Source organism: Schistocerca piceifrons, chromosome 1, assembly GCF_021461385.2.
Source record: "Schistocerca piceifrons isolate TAMUIC-IGC-003096 chromosome 1, iqSchPice1.1, whole genome shotgun sequence".
NCBI classification, from domain to species: Eukaryota; Metazoa; Arthropoda; class Insecta; order Orthoptera; family Acrididae; genus Schistocerca; species Schistocerca piceifrons.
This window is the reverse complement of record NC_060138.1, coordinates 1,000,090,137-1,000,116,460: the sequence shown is the minus strand read 5'-3', so window position 1 is coordinate 1,000,116,460 and position 26,324 is coordinate 1,000,090,137. Positions and strand designations below refer to the sequence as shown.

The 26,324-nt window shown below is 38.4% G+C and overlaps 1 protein-coding gene across 1 annotated transcript in view; it reads left to right on the top strand.

Moving 5' to 3' along the window:
- LOC124777106 (heat shock 70 kDa protein 12A-like) overlaps positions 1-26,324 on the top strand; it is a 210,236-nt gene that overhangs the window by 92,850 nt on the left and 91,062 nt on the right. The window contains exons 8-9 of the mRNA XM_047252393.1: positions 17,814-18,025; positions 25,128-25,250. Of these exons, the coding sequence (XP_047108349.1) occupies positions 17,814-18,025; positions 25,128-25,250 (335 nt within the window). The remainder of the gene's footprint in view (positions 1-17,813; positions 18,026-25,127; positions 25,251-26,324) is intronic.

The following is a 26,324-nucleotide window of genomic DNA, read 5'->3' as shown; positions in this document are numbered from 1 at the left end:
ATTGCTTAGAGAGTTTGAAAGTTAATTTAAGTGGTAGAAAGATTGTTTGCTTTAACACAGACTTGGGTAGACAAAGTATAAATATTGTTAAGGATTGTTACTGATTTATTACAAAGGTGACACACATCAGATAGGTCTATTGATTTGATTTGACTTAATCAGAGAGACAAAACAACAGCGGTCTTAGCCCCCTGTTGCCCACACCAAAACTACATCTATTGTGCATTTCTCTAACTGACTCTCTAATAAAGCCAATCAGTCCTCTTGAAGAGTAGCAGGACACCCTTTACTAGAGCTTTGTTAGACATAATTTGTTCATGAATTAATGGCCCAAATTTTTGGGTTTTTTGGCGTCCAGTACTTCACTTTGGAAGAACAACAATGAAATTAAATAATCATGTGGCATTGTTGGCCAGGAGGTCCCATCCGAGGAAGTTCAGCCGCTGGGATGCAAGTCTTATTTCAGATGATGCCACAGTGGGCGACTTGCACATAATGGTGAAAGGAAGATGAGAACAACACAACTCCCAATCCATGAGCCAAGAAAATCTACACCTGGGCCTGCTGAATCATAGGCAAACATGGTACCACTCAGCTAAGCAGGTGGACTTCACCACACAGTTTGTACTTATGGGCTTCTTTCTCTATATCCATCAAGTGCAAATGCTTCCTGAAAGCCCCATGGCCAGCCATTAAACTTTCTATGAATTTAATCTGCCTCTTGTTCAAGCCTGGGAATTGCATAACTTTTCTTAAAACCTGATCATCAGCTTGCCATGTATGTGTTTTTGATCTTAGTCCCATATTCTATGTGCTACTTCCTGATGCAGCTATATAGTTTAGATTTTACCACTGCTTTCAAGACAGGTTCAGGTCCAACAAATGGAGTTATCAATCCTGCCCTGACAAGTCTATTAGCTTGTTCATTACCATTAATTCCTGAATGACCAAGGACCCTCTGCAGGTTTACCCTGTTGCTTTCCCATAGCCTCACAAGGGAATCATGGCATTCTGCAATGATTTTTGATCCAGATGCATGGGTTGATCATTGCAGTAGCTGAGTAGATTCTAATCCGTGCATTCTCTGATAGTGAATATCTCCACCTGGGATGCCATGGCCCACTTCCCTAAAGAGACTGCACTGTGTAGTCTCGACTGTACCCTATATATCCTGCATCAGCACCTCCTTCTATTTTTGACCTGCCAGTAAACCAGACTGTGTCAGCCAAACAATAACATGGTCATTCTTCAACTGCTTCCTACCACCAATTGTTACACTGAATGGTTTTTTGAAGCAGGTGGAAGCTGTTGTGTGGTCAGTTGGCATTTTTCAGGCCATTTCTATATTTACCACATTCATTATATTAGTGTGGGATTTCCAGTGTGATCACCATTCCAGTGATGGGTGTGCTTCTAATTCTGCCTGAATGAATCTTGCATACAATAAGTTACATAGAACCAGCAGTTTTCCAGCACTGAATTAATAAGTTCTTTTGCCAAATTTGAAAAAGCTATGCACTAATTACAAATATTATTTGGTGAATTTAGAGTGTTTCCATTAATTTTGTCATGTGCAGACAAAGTATAAATACTGCCAAGTTTGTTGTTGATTATTACAGAGTGACAGATAACAGGTAGTTCTAAGTAATAAATTTTAATTTAGATGTCCGGGCAAATTCTCTTCCTCCAAAACTCTGCAGCTTTAACGGCCTTGTCATAGCACAAAAATAGATCTTCTGCTATGCAGACAAACTCCAAATGTGGGCACATGAGTAAATGTTCAGTCATCGCAATTCTCCACATTCGCACTAGTCATCTTCAGAGTAGGTCCACTGAACCCTGTGTACTTTGCATTTTGCAACTCCCTCTTAATCTGTTCAGTGCTCTCCATGTACTATACTCTAGTTGTTGCCCTTGTGTGATTTCCTCTTTGGGATGCAAGTCTGTATTTTGCAGAGTGTCCTACCATAGAGACAGATGGTGGGTCTCAACTTGGCCAACTAGTGGTACTCTCCAAAGAATAGAGCTCTTCCTTGGCTTAAGATGAGTTGGAACACTTTGTTGGTTACACGTTAAGTGCCATGAGTTGATTTGCAGCTTTTTCTTCTTGTTTCACTGTTGGGAAATGAATGATCATTACATACAATAAAGGACTTAAAAGCCAATGAGGAGTTAAAAAATTAAAAAAGTACATTGTGGATGTATGATGCAAAGTTGTGGAATGAGTCAAAATATTCATTTTTGAATGACATAGAAAATGAAATGAAACATGAAAGAACCTTATTGTAAGATTTTAAGGGCCACTACAGATGCTGTGGCTGATTTAGAAGAAGAAGAAGGAGAAGGAAGAGGAGAAGGAGGAAAAACAGGTTGAAAAAAAAGTACAAAACCAGAGCAACAAAGAAAGGGAAAAATTAGTAACAATAACTTAACTACATAGATATCATCTGCTGTCTAACTAATCAAAACATGAAGCTGTAGCAAACAAAGAAAGGAGACCCATCTTTTTCTCTTAAAAAAAATCCGAACAACAAAATCTTATCAAGTTAAGCATTACAGCACAGAAGCATTGTAACAAATAAGTATGCAGAATCACAGTTTTGAGAGGGAGGGGGGGGGGGGGGGTCTTGGTGCTTGGTTCCTACTTGAGCTAGTAACATGGGGTATAAAGTTTTTGGCTTACCCCAGGCCAGTGGCAAAATGGCTCTAAGCACTATGCAACTTAACATCTGAGGTCATCAGTCCCCTAGACTTAGAACTACTTAAACCTAACTAACCTAAGGACATCACACACATCCATGCCAGAGGCAGGATTCGAACCTGCGACTGTAGCAGCCCCGTGGTTCCGGACTGAAGTGCCTAGAATCGCTCGGCCACAGTGGCCGGCACCAGTGGCCTTTTGTATAGCCATTTGAACATCTGTCTTACTGTGGCTATGTTACGCTATATTAAGAAAGGTTTGAATGATGAACCACATCTAGCACTCAGGTAAATTGTAGAATCTGATTAATTTCTTTTGCAAAAGATTTTAATTTGGCTGACATTAATGCTCACCTAATGGGACCATTTGTATGTGCTGTTAAATAACTACAGATTGTAGCAAGACTGATGATTCAAAATTGCTCTACCAGTGTATTGGACCTTGGTCTAGGGTAAGTTTTAACCATTTAAAAGAAACTTACTTTATTTGGATTTTACACACAAGAAACATTTTTCTGGAAGGTTTTTGAAGCATGCCACTTCTGTGTTTTAAACTTGTGCAAACTGATTCAAATACATATAATTAATAGTTGCCCTGTTGTTTTGTGAAAGCTTTTTCCATTGTCATGATATAAGCAACATGGTTTGAAAGACAATAAAAAAAACCTATACAGGATCAATTATTGCCAAAGTCAACAAAAATCTTCACTGTTTGCCAAGGTGTGGCTGTCTAATGTTAAAATTATGCTAGAATGAAAGTTGGGAACCAGAATGAAAAATGCTCCTCTCATAACACAAAAAAGACAAGTATGTCCTGAGCAGAGTTTGGGATGTAGAAGAAGGGAACTAGCTTTTTGACTTATCTGGCAGCTTCAAAGACATTTAAATCAAAACATCTTGACATATTTGCATTTTTTTATAAGTTAACCTTACTTTCCCAGTGCAGTGAGCTCTCTTAGCTGCAAGTTGTTGGCACACTTGCATCTTGCGGTTTATAGGCTTAACATCTGAGGTCATCAGTCCCCTAGACTTAGAACTACTTAAACCTAACTAACCTAAGGACATCACACACATCCATGCCTAATCCGGTGTCCAAAATCCAGGAGATTTGCCAGCTGTAGTAAACTATACATAATATCTTATGGCTGAGGAGCATACAAGCATACATGTAATAACTAAGAAAGTTTTTCTGAGGGGGGGGGGGGGGTTGAAATTTTTGGAAGTGGATTTGATACTGGGAGGATGCTAAAACAATTTTTTTATTTCTGGGTGTTGGCGTGAGAAGGGGGGCGGAGGTGTTGATTTTTTTCCCTGAAAATAACATTTCTCACCAAAGCCCATGTCCTTTTACGTGTATGGTGGAGACTGTAAGAACAGATACACACAAATTTATATGCTTCTAGAGAGTGGGATGCATCTATGGAGTTGCATCTGTACTGGGAAGTATCCCAGAGTGGGGATGCATGCATCCTAAGCTTTAATGACATTGTCTCACACTGCATGATGTGAGAAATGCCATGTTGCATGACATGATGGCATATATCGTGTCATAGGACATGACATCAACATGATATATCATGTTGCTTTATTTGACACAATAGATTATATTACATAACGTAGGTACTAACACTAACAAGTAAAACAGCACAAATATGTCAACATGTTTTGATATAAATTGTTTGTAACCGCCAGACAAGCTGAAAAGGTAGTTTCCTTCTTTTAGATCCCAAACTCTGCCCAGAACATATTTGCCATTTTTGTGCTATGATAGGAGCATTTTTCATTCTGGTAAAAGTTTATTTCATTTTTAAACAATATCTTGTTAATTTGCAGACCTATAATTTTGTTTGGCTATAAAGAAAAGATTTCCATACCACAGTATTTTACATATTTTTATTCTGTCATGAAATTCTGTATGTAATGTTTGACATCAGGATTTCTTTTTATTTTATAATCATGGCACATCTTATTAACTTCATGGTTCAAAGGATTGTCAGCCACATAGAATCCTGACAAATTAAGCATGTTGGAAATGGTAGTAACTAATGAAATTTCTTTTTTAGAAAAGATATGAATTTCATGAAACAATAATATGTAAGTGCAGTGAACGAAGCACAGGAGGAGCCAATGCATTGTGTGCAAAGAGAGACAGATAGTACATTACAAGATTTTTGTCTTATATATTTAAATTTGCCCATAACTTAATTCAATAATACATAACAGTAGTAACACCCAAAGTACTTGGAGTTTGTTACACTGACACAACAAGTAGCTGAAACTGTCCTATAGACAAATGTAACTGAGGAAAACATTTTTGAATGTTGGAACATATGATGTTCCTGATGAGCTCTCTGTCTATAAGGATGCTTAAGAATATGGTGCAGTAGACCCCTCATATCAGCTGACTGCCATGTAAAGTAGTAATCTGCTGTGACATTGTGCAATTAAAATCAACTGCATTTAATAAGTATTGATAATTTTTACTGACAACTTACTTTAAATCAGGTCAGGAGCTCTGACATCAAATTGTAGGCATAAGCCTCCAGTTTGGTGAAAGTAGAATAAGAAGAAAAACAGAAATATGAAGTAAAGAAGAAATCAAATAAAATAAGACTAAAATATCAAAATGTAAGTAACATGAATTCATATTAACAGAATCTTCTGTTGGTTCTTGGTAGAACAACATTATAATAATAAATGAAAAGCACCAGTTTGCTTTTGTTCTACAATATTGCTTTATTTGACACAATACATTATATTACATAACATAGGTACTAACACTAACAAGTAAAACAGCACAAACATGTCAAGATCTTTTGATATAAATTGTTTGTAACTGCCAGATAAGTTGAAAATGTATAAGATGTGTTGGTTTCAAAATACAGTTGTGCACAAATTAATCAGACAAGATGATTAAACTTCAACTGTGTGCATTTATTACTATATGTATGCTACAGTTAGTAGCTTACTGATTATTAATAACTAATGTGACCTCCTTTTGTTTTAATGAGCTTCTAAATATGCAGAACAAAAGCAAACTGGTGCTTTTCATTTATTATTAACATGAATTCATGTTGAAGGGTTGTTTGAGTGGCTATGTAGATATGCAAATGTTGACTAATGGAAAGAGTATGTATAGGAGTAGGACCATTGTAGATCTGAAAACGGAGGGCATTTTAAAGAAATATTATTTGTTCCATTAACCAGGGTGGATATAGTACGGCTATTTTTGCTTATCATATATAATATCAAGTGTGTAGAGTTGTTGTTCAATACTAGAAATATTGCCTGATTGAGAAATTAACGAAAAATTATGGTTGGTTGAAAATACTAAAAAATTGCTCAAAGTAATGTAGACAGCCTAATGGATAAGATGTGTTGGTTTCCAAATATAGTTGTGCACAAATTAATTAGACAAGATGATTAAACTTCAACTGTGTGCATTTATTACTATATGTATGCTACAGTTAGTAGCTTACTGATTATTAATAACTAATGTGACCTCCTTTTGTTTTAATGAGCTTCTAAATATGTTGTGGCATAGATTTGACTTCTTTTGTTGAACAGTCCATTTTATCAAGATGCCTTTCTGCAATACTCCACAAATTCTTGATAGAATTTAAGTCTGGTGAATTACCGGGCTACTGAAGCACACTAATGTTGTTTTCTTCTGTTAATGCCTTGACTGCTTTAGAAGAGTGACATGAGGCCACATCATATTGAAATATTCCTCCACCACCTGCAAAAGTGCGTAGAAATGGCACACTCATGTACTTAAGGATTTACATGTATTTGGTGGAACTCATCATACCATCAACTGGAATTAGTGCTTCAGGGCACTTGCAGTTAAGAAATCCCAAAACATTTTTTTTTTTTTTTTTTTTTTTTTTTTTTTTTTTTTTTTTTTTTTTTTTTTTTTGGAAGCGTATTTTACAGTCTGTTCAAGATGTTCAGCTCTCACTGCACCATGGGTGCTTCACTTGATAGTTCTTGTCTATACCCTTGAGCAACAAAGCATGACTCATCACTGAAAATTACACATTTCCAGTCATTAGAGTTCGAAGACATATATTTTGGCCATGTCAACCATTTTTTCTTCATGGCAGCTGTTAACAACTGTTTCTTTATTAACTTCTGTGCCTTCTGCCCACATTCAAGAAGATTACAACATACCATTGATGAGTCAGTTTCAACATCAGTAGCCAATAAATCTGTCTGAAGGTCTCTAGGAGTCTTGTGAGGATTAATTCTATTGTTTATACGTAGAGTTTTGCCAATTCTAGGGGTGGCTTTTCATTTTTATCTATATCTCCCTTTTCTCTTTGGAGACAATGGAATAATATCAGTATATGCCCTAATAAGTCTTGAAACCCTCGATTTTTCCACATCAACAACAGAAGCAATGTCTCTTATAGTCATAGATGTGTGTTCATGAAGAACAACTATTTTTGCCTAGTTCTTAGGTGGAATGTCCATTTTAATACAAATACAAAGTTTTCCTGTCAAGAATACAGAAATAATACTCACCGTTGCTACACATACGAGCACTCAACTGAGCTGGAGGAGACCTATAATTGTTGTTCACAGTCAAGGCAACAGCAGTCCAGCAAGAGTCCAACAATTGGGCACATAAAAATGGTTAGAGCTAACCAACTTCAATTACTTGTAAAATATGAACTTGTCCTAGTTAATTTGCACACTATTGTATTCTAGGCCCACCCAGTTAGCCGTGTGGTCTAACACATGGCTTTCCGGATTGGGAAGGAGCATCTGGTTCCCGGCACAAATCCGCCCGGCGGACTTGTCTCGAGGTCTGGTGAGCCGGCCAGTCTGTGGATGGTTTTTAGGTGGTTTTCCATCTGCCTTGGTGAATGTGGGCTGGTTCCCCTTGTTTCGCCTTAGTTACACTATGTCAGTGATTGCTGTGCAAAAAGTTCTCCACTTACATGTAAATCACCATTATCCTACCATGCAAACATAGTGGTTACACTCGTCTGGTGTGAGATGTTTTCTGCGGGGATCCACCAGGGGCTGAACCACACAATAACCCTGAAAGAGTGGTTTGGTGTGGGGCAGTGGAGGGGTGAAGTGGACTGCGGTAATCATCGTGGTGTTGTGGACCACTGCGGCTGCGGCGGGGACGGAGCCTCTCCGTCGTTTCTAGGCCCACGGTTAACACACAATACACTCACTACAATGGTATTCTATAACAACTTTCAGTAAAGCTCTCCAGAAGTTAGTGGATTAGTTTAATAAGTGGCAAGAACAACTGTCTAAGAGTGCTGTGCATAAAATACAGGAGGAGCACAATGCGTTGTATGCAAAGACAGCCAGAGCCAGTTCACTCTCTGCCTCCCATCATGATTCATCTGCTCTTTTCTGACTGTTGCCAAAGTTCAGCCATTCTTCACGTGGTATCTCAATTTTTGTGTCTGACTCCCTCTCTTGAAAAACTGATATTGCCAGAACACCACCACACTCTCCTGTTTGTGAACATTTGGCATGTTGATAACAAAATACAGGGTGATTCTAAACTCACTGTACATTTCGTACTTAAACAAATTTCATTAACCAATTTGTAATGGCACTGCAACTTATGTTACAATAGGAGATAATTTCAGTACATTTCAATGTGACCACCTTGCATGTCTGGCCCATCCCCCAGCTCTCCACTGCAGACCGAAAAACCTGCCCAAGCATATCTGGTGTAATCTCAGCAACTGCAGCTCGAATCCACTGTGTTAAGTGTTCAGTGCTGTAGATCTTCACCGGGTATACCTTTGACTAGATAAACCTCCATGCAAAAAAGTTTAGGGGTGTCAAGTCAGGAGAGCAGGGTGCCCACATCCGTGGAGAGGCACGACCAATCCATCTGCCAGGAAATGCTTGTTTCAGATAATCCTGAACAATGAGGGCAAAATGGGGTGGTGCACCATCCTGTTGAAAAACAACAGCATCCATAATCCCATCAGATATCAACTGGGGCTCCAAAACTGTTCTAACATATATAGGTATGTGGTTCCAGTAATGGTTTGTTGTGCGAAGAAGAAGGGCCAGTACACTGTTGACCTCGTTAGCCCTAACCACACATTCACTTTTGCTGTGTCCCATTGCCACTCCTGCAGCACACTTGGTTGTTCATCTGCCCAGATCTTGTAGTTGTGTCTGTTCACATGTCCACAGGTATGAAATGTAGCTTCATCACTGAACAAGACATTTTGCATCAAATTATCATTTTCCACAGCTTGTAGCATATCATAACAAATAGCTTGTCTGGCTGTGTAGTCCTCTGCTTCAAGCTTATGTATGACTGGATATGGTATGCATGTTTATGCAGCTTGTAACTAAGAACTCTCCATACAGTGGTTTGAGGAATACCAAGCTTCCTACTAAGTCTCCTGGTAGATGCAGAAGGGCTACGTGTGAGCGCATCCTGCACAGTTTGCACGGTGTCTGGCATTATGGCTAGCCTCCCTGGATGTTCTTCACCTGCAACACTACCAGTAAGCTGGAATTTATTGACTCGGTCTTGATAGCAAGACTGGTGGGGCTTGTTTTCTGGAATCAACGGGCAAAGTCTGTCCGCACCTGTTCATACGTCATTCCATGATTCCACGAAGATGAGCATAAACAACAGTGATTCGTTTCTATTTGGTTAGCATTCTATCATAGAACCTGCAAGAAACAAATATTCTGTTACTATATCACTGAAATGTACAGTGACTTACTATTTCACTGAAATGTATAGTGACTTACTATACCACTGAAATGTATAATGACTTTAGAATCACCCTGTAGTAAGTACCAAACTAACATTGATTTGAAAATCGTTAGTAAATGTTCAACTCACATAACAGTATCAATGAAGCAAGTTAAAAGAAATTCATTAAAGAGATGATGGAGAAACAAAAGAAACGTGTTGAAATTTAAAAAAATTAGAATTAATTCAAAGATTTGAGAATGAGGAAACTACTGCAAAACTAAGTGCTGATTATGGTATTGGAATGCAGACTATTTAGGCACATTAAAAAGAATAAGCAGAAAATACAGGATTTTGTCTGGAACTGTGATCATAGTTATGGACCATCTGCATGAAAAAGCATGAAGAGAACAATATACTGAAAAGGGTAGTTGCTACTCACCTTATAGCAGAGATGTTGAGTAGTGGAAAGGCAAAACAGAAAAACTGTCAGAAAGTTAGCTTTCAGCAAATGAGGCTTTTGTCAAAAATAGATCTCACACACACACACACACACACACACACACACACACACACACACACACACACACGCGCAAATGCAACTTACACACGTATGACCACAGTCTCTGGCAGCTGGAGCCAGACTGCGAGCAGCAGGGCATTATGGGAGAGGCAATTGGGTGGGGGTAAGGAGGAGGCTGGGGCAAGGAGAGGGAGGGATAGCTGTGTAGGAGTGGGGGTCAGTAAAGTGCTGCTGGGAGTAGCCTTCTGTTCCACCAGTGCACCCAATCTTTTTACTTCTTTTCTGCTAACCTCACCTTTCACCCCCGCTCTCTGCCTTCCAACTGCACCTAGCTGCCCCACTCTCCATCTCATTCCTAGCAGAAAAGGAGAGAAGTAAAAAGATTGGGTGCATTTGTGGAATAGAAGGCTGTGTAGTGCTGGAATGGGGACAGGGAAGTGGGTGAAGGGCAAGAACAATGACTAACGAAGGTAGAGACCAGTAGGGTTACAGGAACATACGATATATTGCAGGGTGAGTTCCCACCTGCACAATTTAGAAAAGCTGGTGTTGGTAGGAAGGATACAGATGTCATTTTGGGGAGTCAACAGTAAAAATATTCAAATAGTTTTCAAATTACAAAAAAGAGCAATTCGTATAATAACCAAGAGTGGCAGTAGGGCTCACTGCCTTGAACATTTCCAAAAGCTGGAAATCCTAACTGTCCCCTGTGAATACATTTTTCAAAGTGTTATGTATGTAAAAAAAATATTGACTGCTATATGAAAAATTCATTAGTACACAGCTATGAAACTAGAAACCAATTCAATCTGCATCTAGAGAGGAAAAATAAAGTTAAAACTCAGCAGAGCTTGTTGTACAATGCTGTTAAATTATATAATAAATTACCCCAAAAAATAAGAGATATTGACACAATCGGACAGTTCAAAACAAAACTAAAATTTTTTTTATTAAATAAAAGTTATTACGCAGTAATGGAGTATCTGAATTAAAACATGTAGTGTGTGACATTACAGCCTTTATCACTGCGATTTTTAATATGTAAAAGTTTTTTTTTTTTCTGTATTTGCGTCAGTATGTGCGAACTTCTAACATATACCAATGAATGTTGTAACCAGATATCTTTGCCGCGCTCCTGAAAAGCGCAGAATATCACGATAGCTATAAACTGTTATACGCTGCTATCGATCAGTAAAAAAAAAAAAACCGATGCACCTATGTTTCAAAATAACAATTGCCAGTTTTTACTTCTGCAGGGAGCCACACCGCTGTCTAGCTGTTCTGTGAATGTGTTGCGAGTCGGACGCAAAAGTATTGTGCTCCATACTGATATAATCATTGTATTGTAGATTTAAGAGTTTAAGTGATTAAAAATATATGTAGCCACAAACAAGCGAGAATGTGTATCGTGAAAATTCGCTCCATCGCCACAATGGGTGGCCATGTTAATGTAAGTTTCCGTTTCATAATATAATACTTGAAGCCTTGAAGTTTATTTAATTTCAAAGAAAATCTCTCAACCTTATTTTCATTAATTATACTTGTGATAATCTTTTCTGTTTAAAAGATTTATGCAGCTTATGATCCAGCGTGTGTTCTGTCGGAACAGGAGGCTGTCGTGACGACATAGTTATAGTATTTATTCCAAGTTCTTTCAGTTCCGTTTATATGTTCGTACAAATCCAATTAGTTGGTCCCTTAGGTTTCTTTCATGTAACTTCCGTCTGTTTTCTCCGCGCGATCTTCCTCCGAAAAAAAAAAAAAAAAGTTTCTGTTCATTTTTTTTAGTAATTTTCAATATCGCGAAGGAGAAAAGACAGCCGCCTCCTGCTCCGAATGGAACACCACGCATTTTCTAACGTCGGAGAGTACCGCACGAATTTTCTGCTAAAAGGTAATAGAATTTCTTAAAGCTGGGTCAATTAAACATGTTGCTGCTGTTCTCCGACAAATCTGGTGTGATTAATAGTAATTTATTCTGTCATGACAAAAAGAACCAATTTTATTTTTACCAAAGCAACGAAGCTTTCAATTAAATTACTAGAAAAAAAAATCATACCAGAAGTGTAATTAAAGTAGCCTGCATTGTAATACATGAGGAAATAATTATGATATGTAATCAAAAATTGTACAGTACTATAAGAAAATTACAAATTACACAAGGATATAAAACTAATTTAAGATACCTCAAAAATGTGTGTAAATACTAATTTTATGTGTATAATTGTAGGTATATTGTATTGTATATGATTTTGCTGACGAAATCCACACAATGTAAATTGTTACATGGATTAATAAAGAAATCAATCAATCAATCAATCACAGGCCATGAAGCAGTCATTAAAATGAAGGATGTCATGTTAGGCAGTGTGCTCAGAAGCAGGGTGGTCCTGTTGTTTCTTGGCCACAATTTGTCGGCTGCCATTCATGTGGACAGACAACTTGTTGGTTGTCATGCCCACATAGAATGCAGCATAGTGGTTGCAGCTTAGCTTGTAAATTACATGACTGGTTTGAGAGGTAGCCCTGGCTTTGATAGGATCGGTGATGTTTGTGACAGGACTGGAGTAGGTGGTGACGGGAGGTTGTATGGGACAGATCTTCCATCTAGGTCTATTACAGAAATATGAGGCATGAGGCAAGGGGAGCAGGGGTTGTATAGAGATGGAAGAGGATATTGTGTACATTTGGTGGGTGGCAGAATACCACTGTGGGAGGAGTGGGAAGGATAGTGGGTAAACCATTTCTCATTTCAGGGCATTCTCTGGTGGAGAATGTAATTCAGTTGCTCCAGTCCTTGAGGGGAATGCTCCTCTGTAGCCAGTCAGTGGGGCTTTGGAAGATGTTGGGTGACTGGAAAGATAAGGGATGGGAGATCTGCTTTTGTACAAGGTTGAGATAGTAATTACGATCTGTGATGGCCTCAGTGAGACTCTCAGTATATTTCGAGAGGGACCTCTTCTCACTAGAGGTGTGATGGTCATGGGTGGCTAGTCTGTATAGAAGGGACTTCTTGTTATGGGACAGGTGGCAGATGTCGAAGTGGAGGTATTTCTGGTGTTTGGTAGGTTTGATATGGACAGAGGTACTGATGTAGCCATCTTATCTTTGAGGTGCAGGTCAACATTGAGGAAGGTAGCTTGATGGGTTGAATAGGACCAGGTGAAGCAAATGGATGAGAATGTGTTGAGGTTATGAGGGAATGTGAATAGGTGTCATCAAAGAATGTGAACCAGGTGAGGAGTTTGGGATTCTGGGTGTTTAGGAAGGATTCCTCTAGATGGTTCATGAATAGGATGGCAAGTGATGGTGCCATGTCGGTGTCCATAGCCAACATAGATTTGTTTGTTGGTAATGCCTTCAAAGGAGAGGTAGTTTTTGGTGAGGATGTAGTGGCTAGGAAGGAGGTGGTTGGTTTGGAATCCATCAGGCATTGGGACAGGAAGTGTTCAATAGTGGTAAGACCATGAGCATTGGGGATGTTAGTGTAAAAGTAGGTGCCATAAATAGTGACGAGCAAGGCACCTTGTGGTAAACGAACTGAAACTGTGGATAGTAGGTGGAAGAAATGGTTGGTATCTTTTATATAGGAGGGTAAGTTGTGGGTGATAGGCTGAAGGTGTTGGTCTACAAGAGCAGAAATTTTCTCAGTGGGGGCACAGTAACTGGCCACAATGGAGTATCCTGGGTGGTTGGGTTTATGGACTTCAGAAAGCATGTAGAAGGTAGGAGTGTGGGGAATGATAGGGTTGAGGAGAGAGAGATGGATGCCGGGGAGAGATTTTGTGCTAGGCTTAAGGATTTGAGGAGAGACTGGAGAAATAGAAATACAAGTTTATTGTCTCGTAACAAATAATTTCAAGCCATTGACTTAAAGTACAGGAGATCTGCCAAAATGCAAAAACTGGTTTACAATTTTCCTTATAATACCAGTAATATAATATACAGTACTGAATAATTAATTAATTAAGCAATTAATAATTTTTCTTCAAAAGTAACAAAGTTTTAAGATTAACAGTCCTAAGAATTTGCTCTCTCCTGCTCAAATTTTCAGATCATCATTTATGAATTATTCTACTGAATAGTAACATTTCTGCACTAGTTTCTCATATAAGTATTTTTTTCAGTGTTTCTAAATTTATGCTGAGCAATTCTCTTCCTTCCACTTTTTTATAAATTTTCATACCCATATAATGTGGGGTTTGAGAGTAAAGTTTTAAACAGTTGGTGGGCGGCATAAAATTATTTTGATTTCTGGTGTTGTAAACATCCTGAAAATGATTTGCTGCAAATATATCAGGGTTACCGTGCACAAAGATAATCAGCTCGTATATGTATAGTGAGGGAACACTTAATATACTTAGATTTTTTAGGAGTGGGCAACATGATTTTCTTCGCCCTACATTGTGCGTATTTCTAATGACAGTTTTCTCAAGTTTTAGTATTCGACGCATATGGTTTGAGTTACCCCAAAACGCAATTCCATACCTTATTACTGACTGCTGGATTTCTGGAATGGGGTCACTGTGGCAGGATTTGTAGGTGGATGAATCTGACAGCTGGTGGAGTCTATCTGCCAGGTAATCCTTGAGGTTCAAAACAAAACTGGTGGAGCCTTTGGCAGCAGGTAGGATTATAAGAACAGGATCAGTTTTTAGGCGGTGAATTGTGGATCTTTTTGTGAGTGTAAGGTTAGTTTGCATGTTAAGGGATTTGGGGAGTGATCATGAGGGAAGGTTCAATGTTAAGAAACTCTGCAGAGTTAACAATGGGTGATTTGAGGGCAGCAGGGGTGGATCATGGCTGGATGGAGGAGTGAACTGAGGCAGACAGGGTTCAACATTGGTCTTGCATTGAGTCTGATTGGTAGGGTCAGTGGCAAAAAAGAGTTTCCACTGTAGTGACCAGGAAAAGGAGAGACAGTCTTTAACAATCCCTGCATGACTGAATTTGGGGGGGGTGGGGCAAAAGGTGAGGCCTTTGGAAAGGACTAATACTTCTGCAAGGCTAAGGCTTTTGGAAGAAATGTTCAAGACTGTGCTTTGGGTCTGTTTACGTTCTGGATTATATGTGGTGGTGAGAGGGAGTTTTAGAGGATGGGGTAGATGTAGTATGTCTGCGAGACAGGGTTTGTCAGCTATGAGGGGATGTGAGGGAGATTTGGAGATGGCTGTAGGGGTGGTGGGCAGTAGTAGTCCAAGATTAGACTAGGAAGTGACCAGGTTGGAGAACTATTTGAGGTGGCATTCTGCATGTTACTTTAGTTCCTGGAGGACAAGAGTTTCAATGTGTGTTATGGGATTCAGAAATTTGGGATTGCAAAGCAGGAAATATCACAGATGTAGAGTAAGTATTGCAAGGAGGTTTCGGCCTGATTGATATGGTTTTGTGGAAGGAATGGTGGCAGCCGGAAATGGGTAATTTGATGTTAAGGCAATTTGGGGGGATTCCATGAGCTAAACAACAATGAAGGAACAATACATCGTACTGGGTTCTGGCTAGGGATAAGGAACCTTTTCTGTATTGATGGAGATGGAAGAAGCAAGAATCCATGGTGGTGGAAAAACCCATAAAAATACATAAATAACGTAAAATTACATCCAAATAAATTCACAAAAATATCTTCAAACATGTGGGAAAAATTACAAAAGAAGAAATCAATGAAATAAGAGGAAACAAGATGAAATCAGAGGGAGTAGGCTGATAGTGAAAGGTGAAAACCAACTGAAATTGATGTGAAGTCACAATGAGATAAATAGAAAAACAAAAATATTTATAATGTGGGTTGTAAACCTATGGGTGGATATGTGTCAAAAGGAGGATGGCAGAAGTGACTAGATTAGGTGAAATGGAATAGAGAGGGGAAAGAGAGGGAGTGGGAGTGGGCGGGTGTTGGTAGGATGAGATACAAGTTTGTGTGGCACCGGAAAGATGCGGGAAATAACATTTGAAAATATGCGAGGGTAACACAGGGAGAGTGATCAATGTGAAGGTATAGATTTAATGATATTGGAAGGTGCAATGTGGGACATAAGATGCTGCACCAACAATCAGTGTGGTCTTGTAGCCATCTGTTGTGTGCAGCTGAGATGGTTGATACAATGTGACTCAGTAGAGTGTACAATGTGGTTTGTAAGGCAACAAGAGAAACACAGGAAAGAAGAGAAAGAAGGATGGACACTGAGTATAGTAATGCATTATAAAATAGTAACAAAGGAAAACAGCACTGGGTTTGGATGAAAGCATGAAGAGAGCTGCATTTGATGAATTAGATGGCGCACTTTTGCACCAAAAGCTTGAAAATGTTTCTGAAGATATTTTTCATATGCATCCCAATCTTCTAAAGAATCATCACACAGAGGAAATGGTGGGAGTTGTGTCAATGGCAGTGGAACCTCCCGCATCTAACAATGCTGCCAAATTATTTAGTGCCATGGAGAGATCCTGATGCTGGTTGGCGAGAGCTCATTGTTGTTCAATAAGAGATTGAAGACCTGCTTCCACTGACATGTTGGCTGTATATCAAATCAAACAAACAAAACACATGGAGTAGAACACTGCATTTGTCACCAAGTATGTTGTAACATTGAACAGACACAATATCAGAAGTAACCAACCAAGTTTTATTCTCCTTCCACATGAAAAGATCCACAATAACACTGAATGAAGTATAGAACAGTACAACATCTCATAATCATACAACACATCAATTGACAGTCTTGTAGGTGAGCATACAATAAGCAAGTAAGTGTAAGTGAGATTGACAGCCCTGCATGCCAGCCTTATATTGGGCTGTTGTGCATAAGGCACAGCACTTGCTGTGCCATCTGTCCAGGTTTAAGGCAACCTCCCTAGGTCAATCTGGAGGCACTTGCATTGCACACTATTTGATTATGAGTGTTCAGACAACAGGGTTGCAACACTGAGCTGAATGGTGTGATTTATATGCAGAATTTTTGGGGACTTCTACTTACTTCATCCATTTTATTGAGTCTTCTCAATTTATCTGGTACAGCTATATAATACCTGTTAAAGATGTTTGTTATTTCTAGAAGATCAACATCACTAATGAAACAGGGTTTTGCTTGAATGACATTCTCTGCTTCAGACAAGATAGCATTTTGATTTTGTTCCAGTTAAATATGACATTGATGCAAACGTTCTCATTGACAGAAGCTCAACTTACCTTCAAGAAGTAAGAGAGGCAGAAGGTGAAATAAGATAGAGAGTCTATGTGGGATCCACCAGAATTTCTTCAGCAATCTAAAGAAAATGTAAAACTCAGTAGCTAATCATATATGCCTGACATTGTCAAGCAGTAGGTAACTTAAACTATTAGTTTGCTTCTTCGGGATTATGTGTCAAGCATTTTAATATAGTGCTGCTTAGTTAACTCAATGGTGGATTTTTGACGCAGTGGACATAATTCAATTATCGTAAATGTAGATCAGTATGACAGATAAAATCTGCATGCTGGATCAGTTTTCAAAACTGGTTCTTTGCCTTTATGTGCAGAAATTTGATGAAAAACTTTATTCTCTGAAACTAATTTAGCTTAAACAGACACAAAGGTAATATTTCATCAGAACTGAACATCCTCAAAAATAATTACTTGTCAAAATACTCACTTATTTTTCTTCTCTAAATATGGACAATCTACAATGAACTGTTGCCATGCTACACAACACTGTATTTGAAGAAATCTGTTCTACTGTTAGCAAGTTAAATGTAAGCATTAGTTAGTTACATGTTCTATCAAATTTCATTCTGCGTCTGTTGATCACAGGTGTAACTAACAGAAAACATTTACTAATAACTATCATAGCTGATATTCTTTCCAAGTGTTGTGTCAGTTTCTGTGTACACGTCATAAAATAAATTCTCTTCCAGGAATTGATCATGCATTTGAAGCTTTGTTGGATGAAGTATTTGGTGAGGAGTTTATGGAACAGTTCAAACTGAAAAGGCCAGCAGCTTTTGTGGAACTGATGGTCAGTTTTGAGGCACGAAAGCGTGTGGCGAGCCCTTACAGAGAAACTCCATTTAACATATTCCCACCTTTCTCCTTTATTGATTATTACAGGAAGTACAAAGGAAAAGAGGTATGTTCAGATTTTCAATAATAATCAGTTAAATGTTGTGCTACATAAAGAGCACAGTACCTTCTATAACAAGTGTATCTTGTGCTTGGATCATAGAACTATACTTTATCTCTACACAGATTAACTTCTTAGACAGTTATCTTTGATAGGAAAGGAAAAGAAGGAGATGCCTAACCATAAGCAAAAATTAAGATTGCTCTTACAAGAATACTATGAAGTCCATTGCACCACACAGAATACAGAAAGCATAAGCTATGCATAAAAATAAAACAAAACATCCAAGGATAAAGAGAAATGACATCAGTCTTAGTGAACAGGTAACAATAATGTAAATGAAATTCACTGTCCCAATAAGTGAAAAAATTAAGCTTCACTGTTCTGGCTACAAACAGGCCAACTACAACTGATTGACCACCTTGTCATCCTTTGCCATTCCTGTCATTTGGATGTGGTATGGAGGCTTTGCAGACATTGGAGCCACTACTTCATCTTCAAGTACCTCCTCAGTTGACATCATGAGGCTGAGTGGAATCTGTTCCAGTCCTCTTATGAGGAAAAATTTCTGGCAGTGCTGAGAACTCAGGTCCTCCACAGGAGAATCAGATGCACTGACCACCCAGCTGTGGAGGCAGACAATGCCATGTCAATAGGAACATAGTAACTGAAGACAGAGAAAAATCACTTGCTTTGAAATTATATTCACTTAACTCTTTACGATGATGTCAGAAAGCATGGGGACTAAAACTAGTACATTAAACATTGATACATTTCTCTTAGTTCTATAGATGTTATATGGGGCATGAAGGGCTATTTTCCTCAGTAACATTACAGACAATATTTTACTAACAACTTTATCTTGGTTGTTGAAAATATTATTTGTTGTTCAAAAGTAGGATAATCTTTTATTGCTTTCTGTTCATTGCATGGTATGGTTCAGGTGACAGATAAGTGTACTCGATATTGAACCCATATTTTCTGCTTACCCGAGCACGCTTTGGCAGTGAAAAATGATTTTTAATGGATTTTTCCCATTCGTTCTGAAACTAAGAATTGGCGTTATTACAGTTTTTATGTGTAGCATTATGTAATTGTTATTCCTCACTTTCTAGTTAATATTTTGTGCCAGAATTAATGTACAGTTTTGCATCTGAGACACTGCAAAGGATGCTCTTCCATCTGTAAAGAGAATCACAACAAAAAATTTCCAGAATGAATCACTCTGCAGGAGTGTGAGTGCCGATATGAAACTTTCTGGCAGGTTAAAACTGTGTGCCAGACTGAGACTCAAACTCAGGGCCTTTGCCTTTCATGAGCAAGTGCTCTACCTACTGAGCAACCCAAGCTTGACTTACAACCCATCCTCACAGCTTTAATTCTGCCAGTACCAGTGAGGAGCTGTGAGGACAGTTGGTGAGTTGTGTTTGGGTAGCTCAGATGGTAGAGCACTTGCCCGCAAACGGCAAAGATCCCAAGTTTGAGTCTCGGTCCGGCACACAGTTTTAATCTGCCAGAAAGTTTCATATCAGCACACACTCCATTGCACAGTGAAAATTCATTCTGGAAACATCCCCCAGGCTGTGGCTAAGCTGTGTGTCTGCAGTATCCTTTCATCCAGGAGTGCCAGTTCTGCGAGGTCTGCAGGAGAGCTTCTGTGAAGTTTGGAAGATGGAGATGAGGTACTGGTGGAATTAAAGCTGTTACGTGGGGTCATGAGTCATGCTTGAGTAGCTCAGATAGAAGAGCACTTGCATGTGAAAGGCAAAGGTCCCAAGTTCAAGTCTCAGTCCAGCACACAGTTTTAATCTGCCAGAAAGTTTCAACAAAAAATTTGTTTGCAACATCTTTCACCAGTGAAACAGTATTATGTTTCTGTTAGTTCTACTTTTTTGACTCTCTCTGTATGAATGATGTTGCCTCCTTTCTCCTATAGCTATAACATGTGTGTAGAACACAGAACTGAGAAAGAAAATTACAAAGCAAGAGAATGTGGTAACATTTTATGTATCTTCCCAGCCTTAATTAGCTTTATTATATTACTTACTGTTTCTTGAGGCAGTTCTTTAATTAGGCAGTTTGTTTGTATTGTATCTAATTAGAGTGTAACATTCACATTAAATCTATCTATAATGTTAAGTACCGGTAACTTAAAGTAATGCATCACAGTGTGTATCCACAAGTTAGACAGCGTTCAGTGTGTGTGTGTGTGTGTGTGTGTGTGTGTGTGTGTGTGTGTGTGTGTGTGTGTGTGTGTGTGTGTGTGTGTGTATAAGACCTGTAACCCATGCAACAATGTTTAGCTAGTTCAAAGACTTAAGAGAAGGCTGAATTGTCTGTGTTAATCAAGGTGGGCCTAGTATTTTTCCTTCTAATGTGACTGAAGTCAACTTCAAGACAGCTGCTGTGATTGTCTGCAAGGGTCAACAGATAACATTATGTAACCTCCGTGAAGTGTAGAGAACTTCATATGGCAGAGTCTTCATGATTATGCTTGGTCATCTCCATATGACTTGTGTTTGTGCCTGTAATGTGTTGTATCTGTTGACTCCGAAACAAAAGACTGTATGAATGGAGACAAGCCATGAGGTGTTGCCTCTTTTTGCTGATACAGGGTTGCATTTCTCAGATTGATTATTGCCAGTGATGAGTCATGGCTGCATTATTATGATCCTGAAGGAAAATGAGTCAGTACAGTGTGGAAATCACAAGGTTCTCCAACACCAAAAAAGGGGAAAGTTGTTACACCTGCAGGGAAACTGATGGTGATCACATTTTTTGACTATCATGGAATGATTTACCAGCATGCAGTTCTCCCTCACACTACTGTTACAGCAGCATATTGCATGTCAGTGTTGGCTTAACTGAGGAAGCACATTGCAAGGAAGTGACCAGAACTGTCTTTTACTGGTTGGCGACTTCACCATGACAATGCATAGCCTCACGTCGCACATCAAGTCATGCATCACCTGGCTCAGTTCAACTTTACCTGAGTACCATATCATCTGCCTTATAGCCCTGATCTTGCACCCTGTGCTTTTTTTTTTATTCCCGTTATTGAAGGCAAATGTAACAAATAAGAGGCAAATGACAGTTGCAGCAGAAGTACCCTACACTGCAAATTGCTGGGTAGATACGAAGGAAGGATATTTTTTTGTGTCTCTTTGCTGATAGAAGGGATGCATTTCTCTCTGAAGCAATGCTCAAGAAAACTGAGACAATTCTCAAGGACCTGACAGAGAATGTGTTCAAGGACTAGCAGAGGCACTATAAAAGGTGTATTTACGTAGGGGTGGAGTGATTTGAAAAAGATCATGTAAACATTGAAATGAGTAATAACATCTGTGAAAAAATCAGCCTGTCTTTGTTGATGAGTCCTCATATAGTACCTTTTTTTCTCAAAGGTTATTTTATTATTCAGATCAATCAATTAGACTATTTAATTCCCATCCATGCACACATACTCATTATCTGCCCAATGATATGTTGTGGAGGACACTTCTGACACCACTGTCATTTGCCACTTACTTGTTACATTAGCAAATGGGTGTGAACTGGTAAACCTTCTTATTAGTTTTAATTCCCATCAAGGTTATTCGGCCAAGGTACATGTGGAATGAAGCAATATGTTTTACCTGGCTCTTCTTGGAATACACACTATGTGATCAAAAGTATCTGGACACTTAGATGAAAATGACTGCAAGTTCATGGCGCCCTCCATCGGTAATGCTGAAATTCAATACAGTGTTGGCCCACCCTTAGCCTTGATGACAGCTTCCAATCTTGCAGGGATATGTTCAATCAGGTGGTGGAAGGTATCTTGGGGACTGGCACCTTATTCTTCATGGAGTGCTGCACTAAGGAGAGGTATCGGTGTTTGTCAGTGAGGCCTGGCATGAAGTTGGCATTCCAAAACATCCCAAAGGTGTTTTATAGGATTCAGGTCAGGACTCTGTGCAGGCCAGGGATGTTAATGTCTTGCAACCACTCTGCCACAGGCTGTGCGTTATGAACAGGTGCTCGATTGTGTTGAAAGATACAGTCAGCATCCCTGAACTGCTCTTCAACAGTGGGAAGCAAGAAGGTGCTTAAAACATCAATGTAGGCCTTTGTTGTAATAGTGCCAGGTGAAACAACAAGGGGTGCACGCCCCTTCATAAAAAATCACAAATACAACATAACACCACCACCTCCTGTTTTTACTGTTGGCACTACACACGCCGGCAGATGACGTTCACCAGGCATTCACCATACCCGCACCCTGCCATCAGATCACCACATTGTGTTCTGTGATTTGTCATTCCACACAACATTTTTCCACTGTTCATTCATCCAATGTTAACACTCCTTACACAAGTGAGGCGTCATTTGGCATTTACTGGCGTGATGTGTGGCTTATGAGTAGCCACTCGACCACGAAATCCAAATTTTCTCACCTCCCACCTAACTGACATAGTACTTGCAGTGGATCCTGATGCAGTTTGGAATTCCTGTCTGATGGTCTGGATAGACATTTGCCTATTACACATTATGACGCTCTTCAACTGTCGGCGGCATCTGTTAGTCAACAGACGAGGTCGGCCTGTACGCTTTTGTGCTGTACGTGTCCCTTCAAATTTCCACTTCACTATCATATTGCAAACAGTGGACCTAGGGATGTTTAGGAGTGTGGAAATTTTGCATACAGACATATGACACAAGTGACCCCCAATCACCTGACCACATTTGCAGTCCATGAGTTCCATGGAGCACCCCATTCTGCCCTCTCACAATGTCTAATGACTACTGAGGTTGCTGATATGGAGTACCTGGCAGTAGGTGGCAGCACAATGCACCTAATATGAAAAACATATGTTTTCGGGGGATTCCAGATACTTTTGATCACATAGTGTATCTGCTCTTAGAGTTCTTACAGTAAACCCCTTGTAATGTTATGTGAGCCTCACTGCCCCTTTTTTTAAATTAATTTGTGTCTGATTTTATTCTGAGAAGCTCAGTAATGTATGTAAATACCGTAAATATAAATTTGATTAAAAAAGTACTTGAAGTGAAGTGAAGTGCAGCTGGACAGCAACAAACTCTTTAGCGAGCAATCCCCACAATGATAGTAGTTGTGAACCTTTGAGTATGGACTCTAAAAAAAAGACAATTGATTTATTTTTTTTTAAAAAAAGAGAACTGTTAATTTGTATCTTGTGAAAGAGGATGTGTTGCTAGGCTGTCGCTCAGAACGTACTGTTACATTTAATGAAAATTGATATTTTAGTGATAAAACCAAGTAAAATATGTGTAAGAGTTGCCAAACATTTATGTACACAAATTTTCTGGAAGTGAAGAATAGAAATATCTTGTTTTTGGAAAAGGAGGTGGACGTCATTGTCATTGCCGTCTAGCAATCGACAGAATTGTAAGGGTATAAAGTTCACTAAAACACAGGAAAAGAAATACATTCTCTATAGTTTCCATTCAATGAGTAACAACCTCTCATAATTTCTTAAATTATAGTAATTGGATTATGTTCTTGTACAATAGTATGGTGCTGAACTCCTCAGACCAATTTTGATGTAGCAGGATGTGTAGTTTGAAGGAAATCTGTGTGCTAAGCAATCTCCTTTTCTCACAAAAAGCAGATTGCTGTTTGATCTTATTTACTTACAACAGTGGTTCCCTGGTATGAAAAGCTAGGAAAACTTGGGTTCAAAGCTATCTGCAATATGGCCAAGTAACTAACAGAGTCAGATTTTAAACCTTAAAGAACAATAAATTCCTCCATATTGTAATACGTCACCAACTGGTGCAGAAGCTGATCATTCAAGGAGGTAGCAACCAAAATTCAGGTACCAGTTATGACTTAAAGTAAAAATCTCAAACAAAAATCAATCTCTCTCTCTCTCCCTCTCTCACTCTCTCTCTCTCTCTCTTCTTAGGTTATTAATACATATTCGATTTGCATTTCTGAGCAGTTGTCATAGACCAAAAAAAATTTATATGTTGAAACTCCCTAGGAAAGTGGGGCCTGTGTTTAAATTGATTTGCTGTAACACTCAGTGAAATGATGTCAGATGTCTCAAAATCATTAGAAACAAGGAAAAATAATATGGCCTGATGTGATTGATGAAATTTAAAATTTGACCAAACATTTATTGATAACAGTGAATGTTTGAGGTGATTGTTACACTGAAAAATATTGAGGGACATGAGCAATCTGGTCCTGTGGGATTGTAGATGCCATATCTCTTCAACATGAAACATGTCAGCAAATTTTGTCACAGGACTAAACTCAGAGAATTGTGACAAAGTTTCTGCCACAGTGATGAGGTGCATAAGTAAAATAGATGTACATATCCAGCAACTTAAGCAATAGTTTTAAGGGATACCACAATTTTTTTAAACTGTTGACAGATGGGATTATGACTATGACTCTCAAACTAAGCATCCATTTTCACAAAAGAGCCCTTCTTCATGCTATCCAAAATAAAGCTTTTCAAACGAAGAGCATAGTTAAGACCATATGGATTTGCTTTTTTGAAAGTAAGGAGATGTTCATAATGATCTCTATTGACAGGTCAAACAATAAGTAAAGAACTTAATGGTGACGTTCTATGACATATCATGAGTATTATGAGGCAAAGAACAAAAAGAGTGCCACATAAATAATCAGATACTCCATTACAATGGATATGTGTTTTCAGAGTCATCATATGAAAACTCTTGGCCAAAAATAAGTAGTTCTCATAAACAGTACCCACCAAACTAACTTTTCTCATAGATGAAATTTGTGTTGAAGGGGCAGCGATTTGATATAGTTGTGAACATTCAGGGACCAAATTCATGAAGTCAGACAGTTATTGCTATGGAACCTGTCCAGGGCCTCCAGGATGCGTTTCAAAACTCAGCAAACTCCCAGGAATCTACTCTCTGAATATACAACCAAATAAAATATGTATTTCAGAATAATTTTCACTGTATCTTGCTTGCAGTTATTGCTGAGAACTTCTATCATGTTCATAATTTGTAACTACCACACTTTTTTTACGATCTCAGTGTCGTACCTGCATGTTTATGAATAATATTGTGTAATAAAAGTTAATACACTGACTTTTTACAGATTGATCATGCAATCAAGAAGTGTGGAAGAAAAGACATAAGCTGGTCATCACAAGGAATGCTAAGAATAAATGCTAGCCTCATGAGAGAGCTGTTTCAGCCAACTGTCTCTAATATTCTCAAGGTAGTCCATGCTCAACATCTTGTCTGTTTACATGGTCTAGAAAGTCAAAATAAAGTTTATGTATTATGTCTGTTTGAGCACCTCATAAATATTGGAATCCATATGTTAAATGTAGGGGATTATGAACTAGCAACCTATTTTTGGAGGGAAAACATGCAGAAAGGAGGAGTTGTCATGAATTTCAACAGTATTATCAAGGTCAAAAATGTTGAAACCAATAGTTTCCACTCAGATCAATAACTGGTAGCCTGTGCTTATGAACTGCCATTACTGGAAAGTTGTTAATAATTATTACAATATACAGATATCTGCCGGGAGTTTTTCAATTTATTTTGAAAAAGTTACATAATTATACCAATTAGCAGGATAAAGAAAGTAGATAATAGTCTTTGGGGACATTAATATTAATTTTATGAAAGATTCAGAGAAAATAAATGATTTAGAAATTACTTAACACTTTTAACACCTGCTTTATTAATTTTCTTCACACGAATCTCCTAGGAAAACTGGACATTAATAGACAACATATTTGTAGGTGAACATTTAATCAGTGACATAAATGTTTATCCAGTAGTGAATTGCCTATATGACCATAAAGCACAGCTATTATTAATAATTATAACTTGCCTGATTACAACAATGTGGTATGGAAAAGATTAAGATTAATTAATGAGCAAGCAACAAAAATTTCCAAGTCAACTTTATAGGATACTGAATAGATGGATGTGTATAAAGTAATAGGTGTCAGTTCCAAATTTAATATATTTTTTGATGGTATTAATAGCAATTTTTAACAGCTACTTTCCCAAGAAAACAATGAAGTATGGCACAAAAAAGAAATCTAAAAAGTCTTGGATTTTCTAAAAGGTCTTGGATTAAAAAAGGAATTAAATATCATGTGCAAGGAAAGGAAATTACAGAAAATCATTTAGGCAAACAAAGAAGTAGAATTGATTTCATATTATAGGAAAGACTGTTCTGTTTTAAAGCACAAAAATAAAACTGTATAACGAATGAATTTTTCACTCTGCAGTGATGTTAGCTTTATATGAAACCTCCTAGCAGATTAAAACT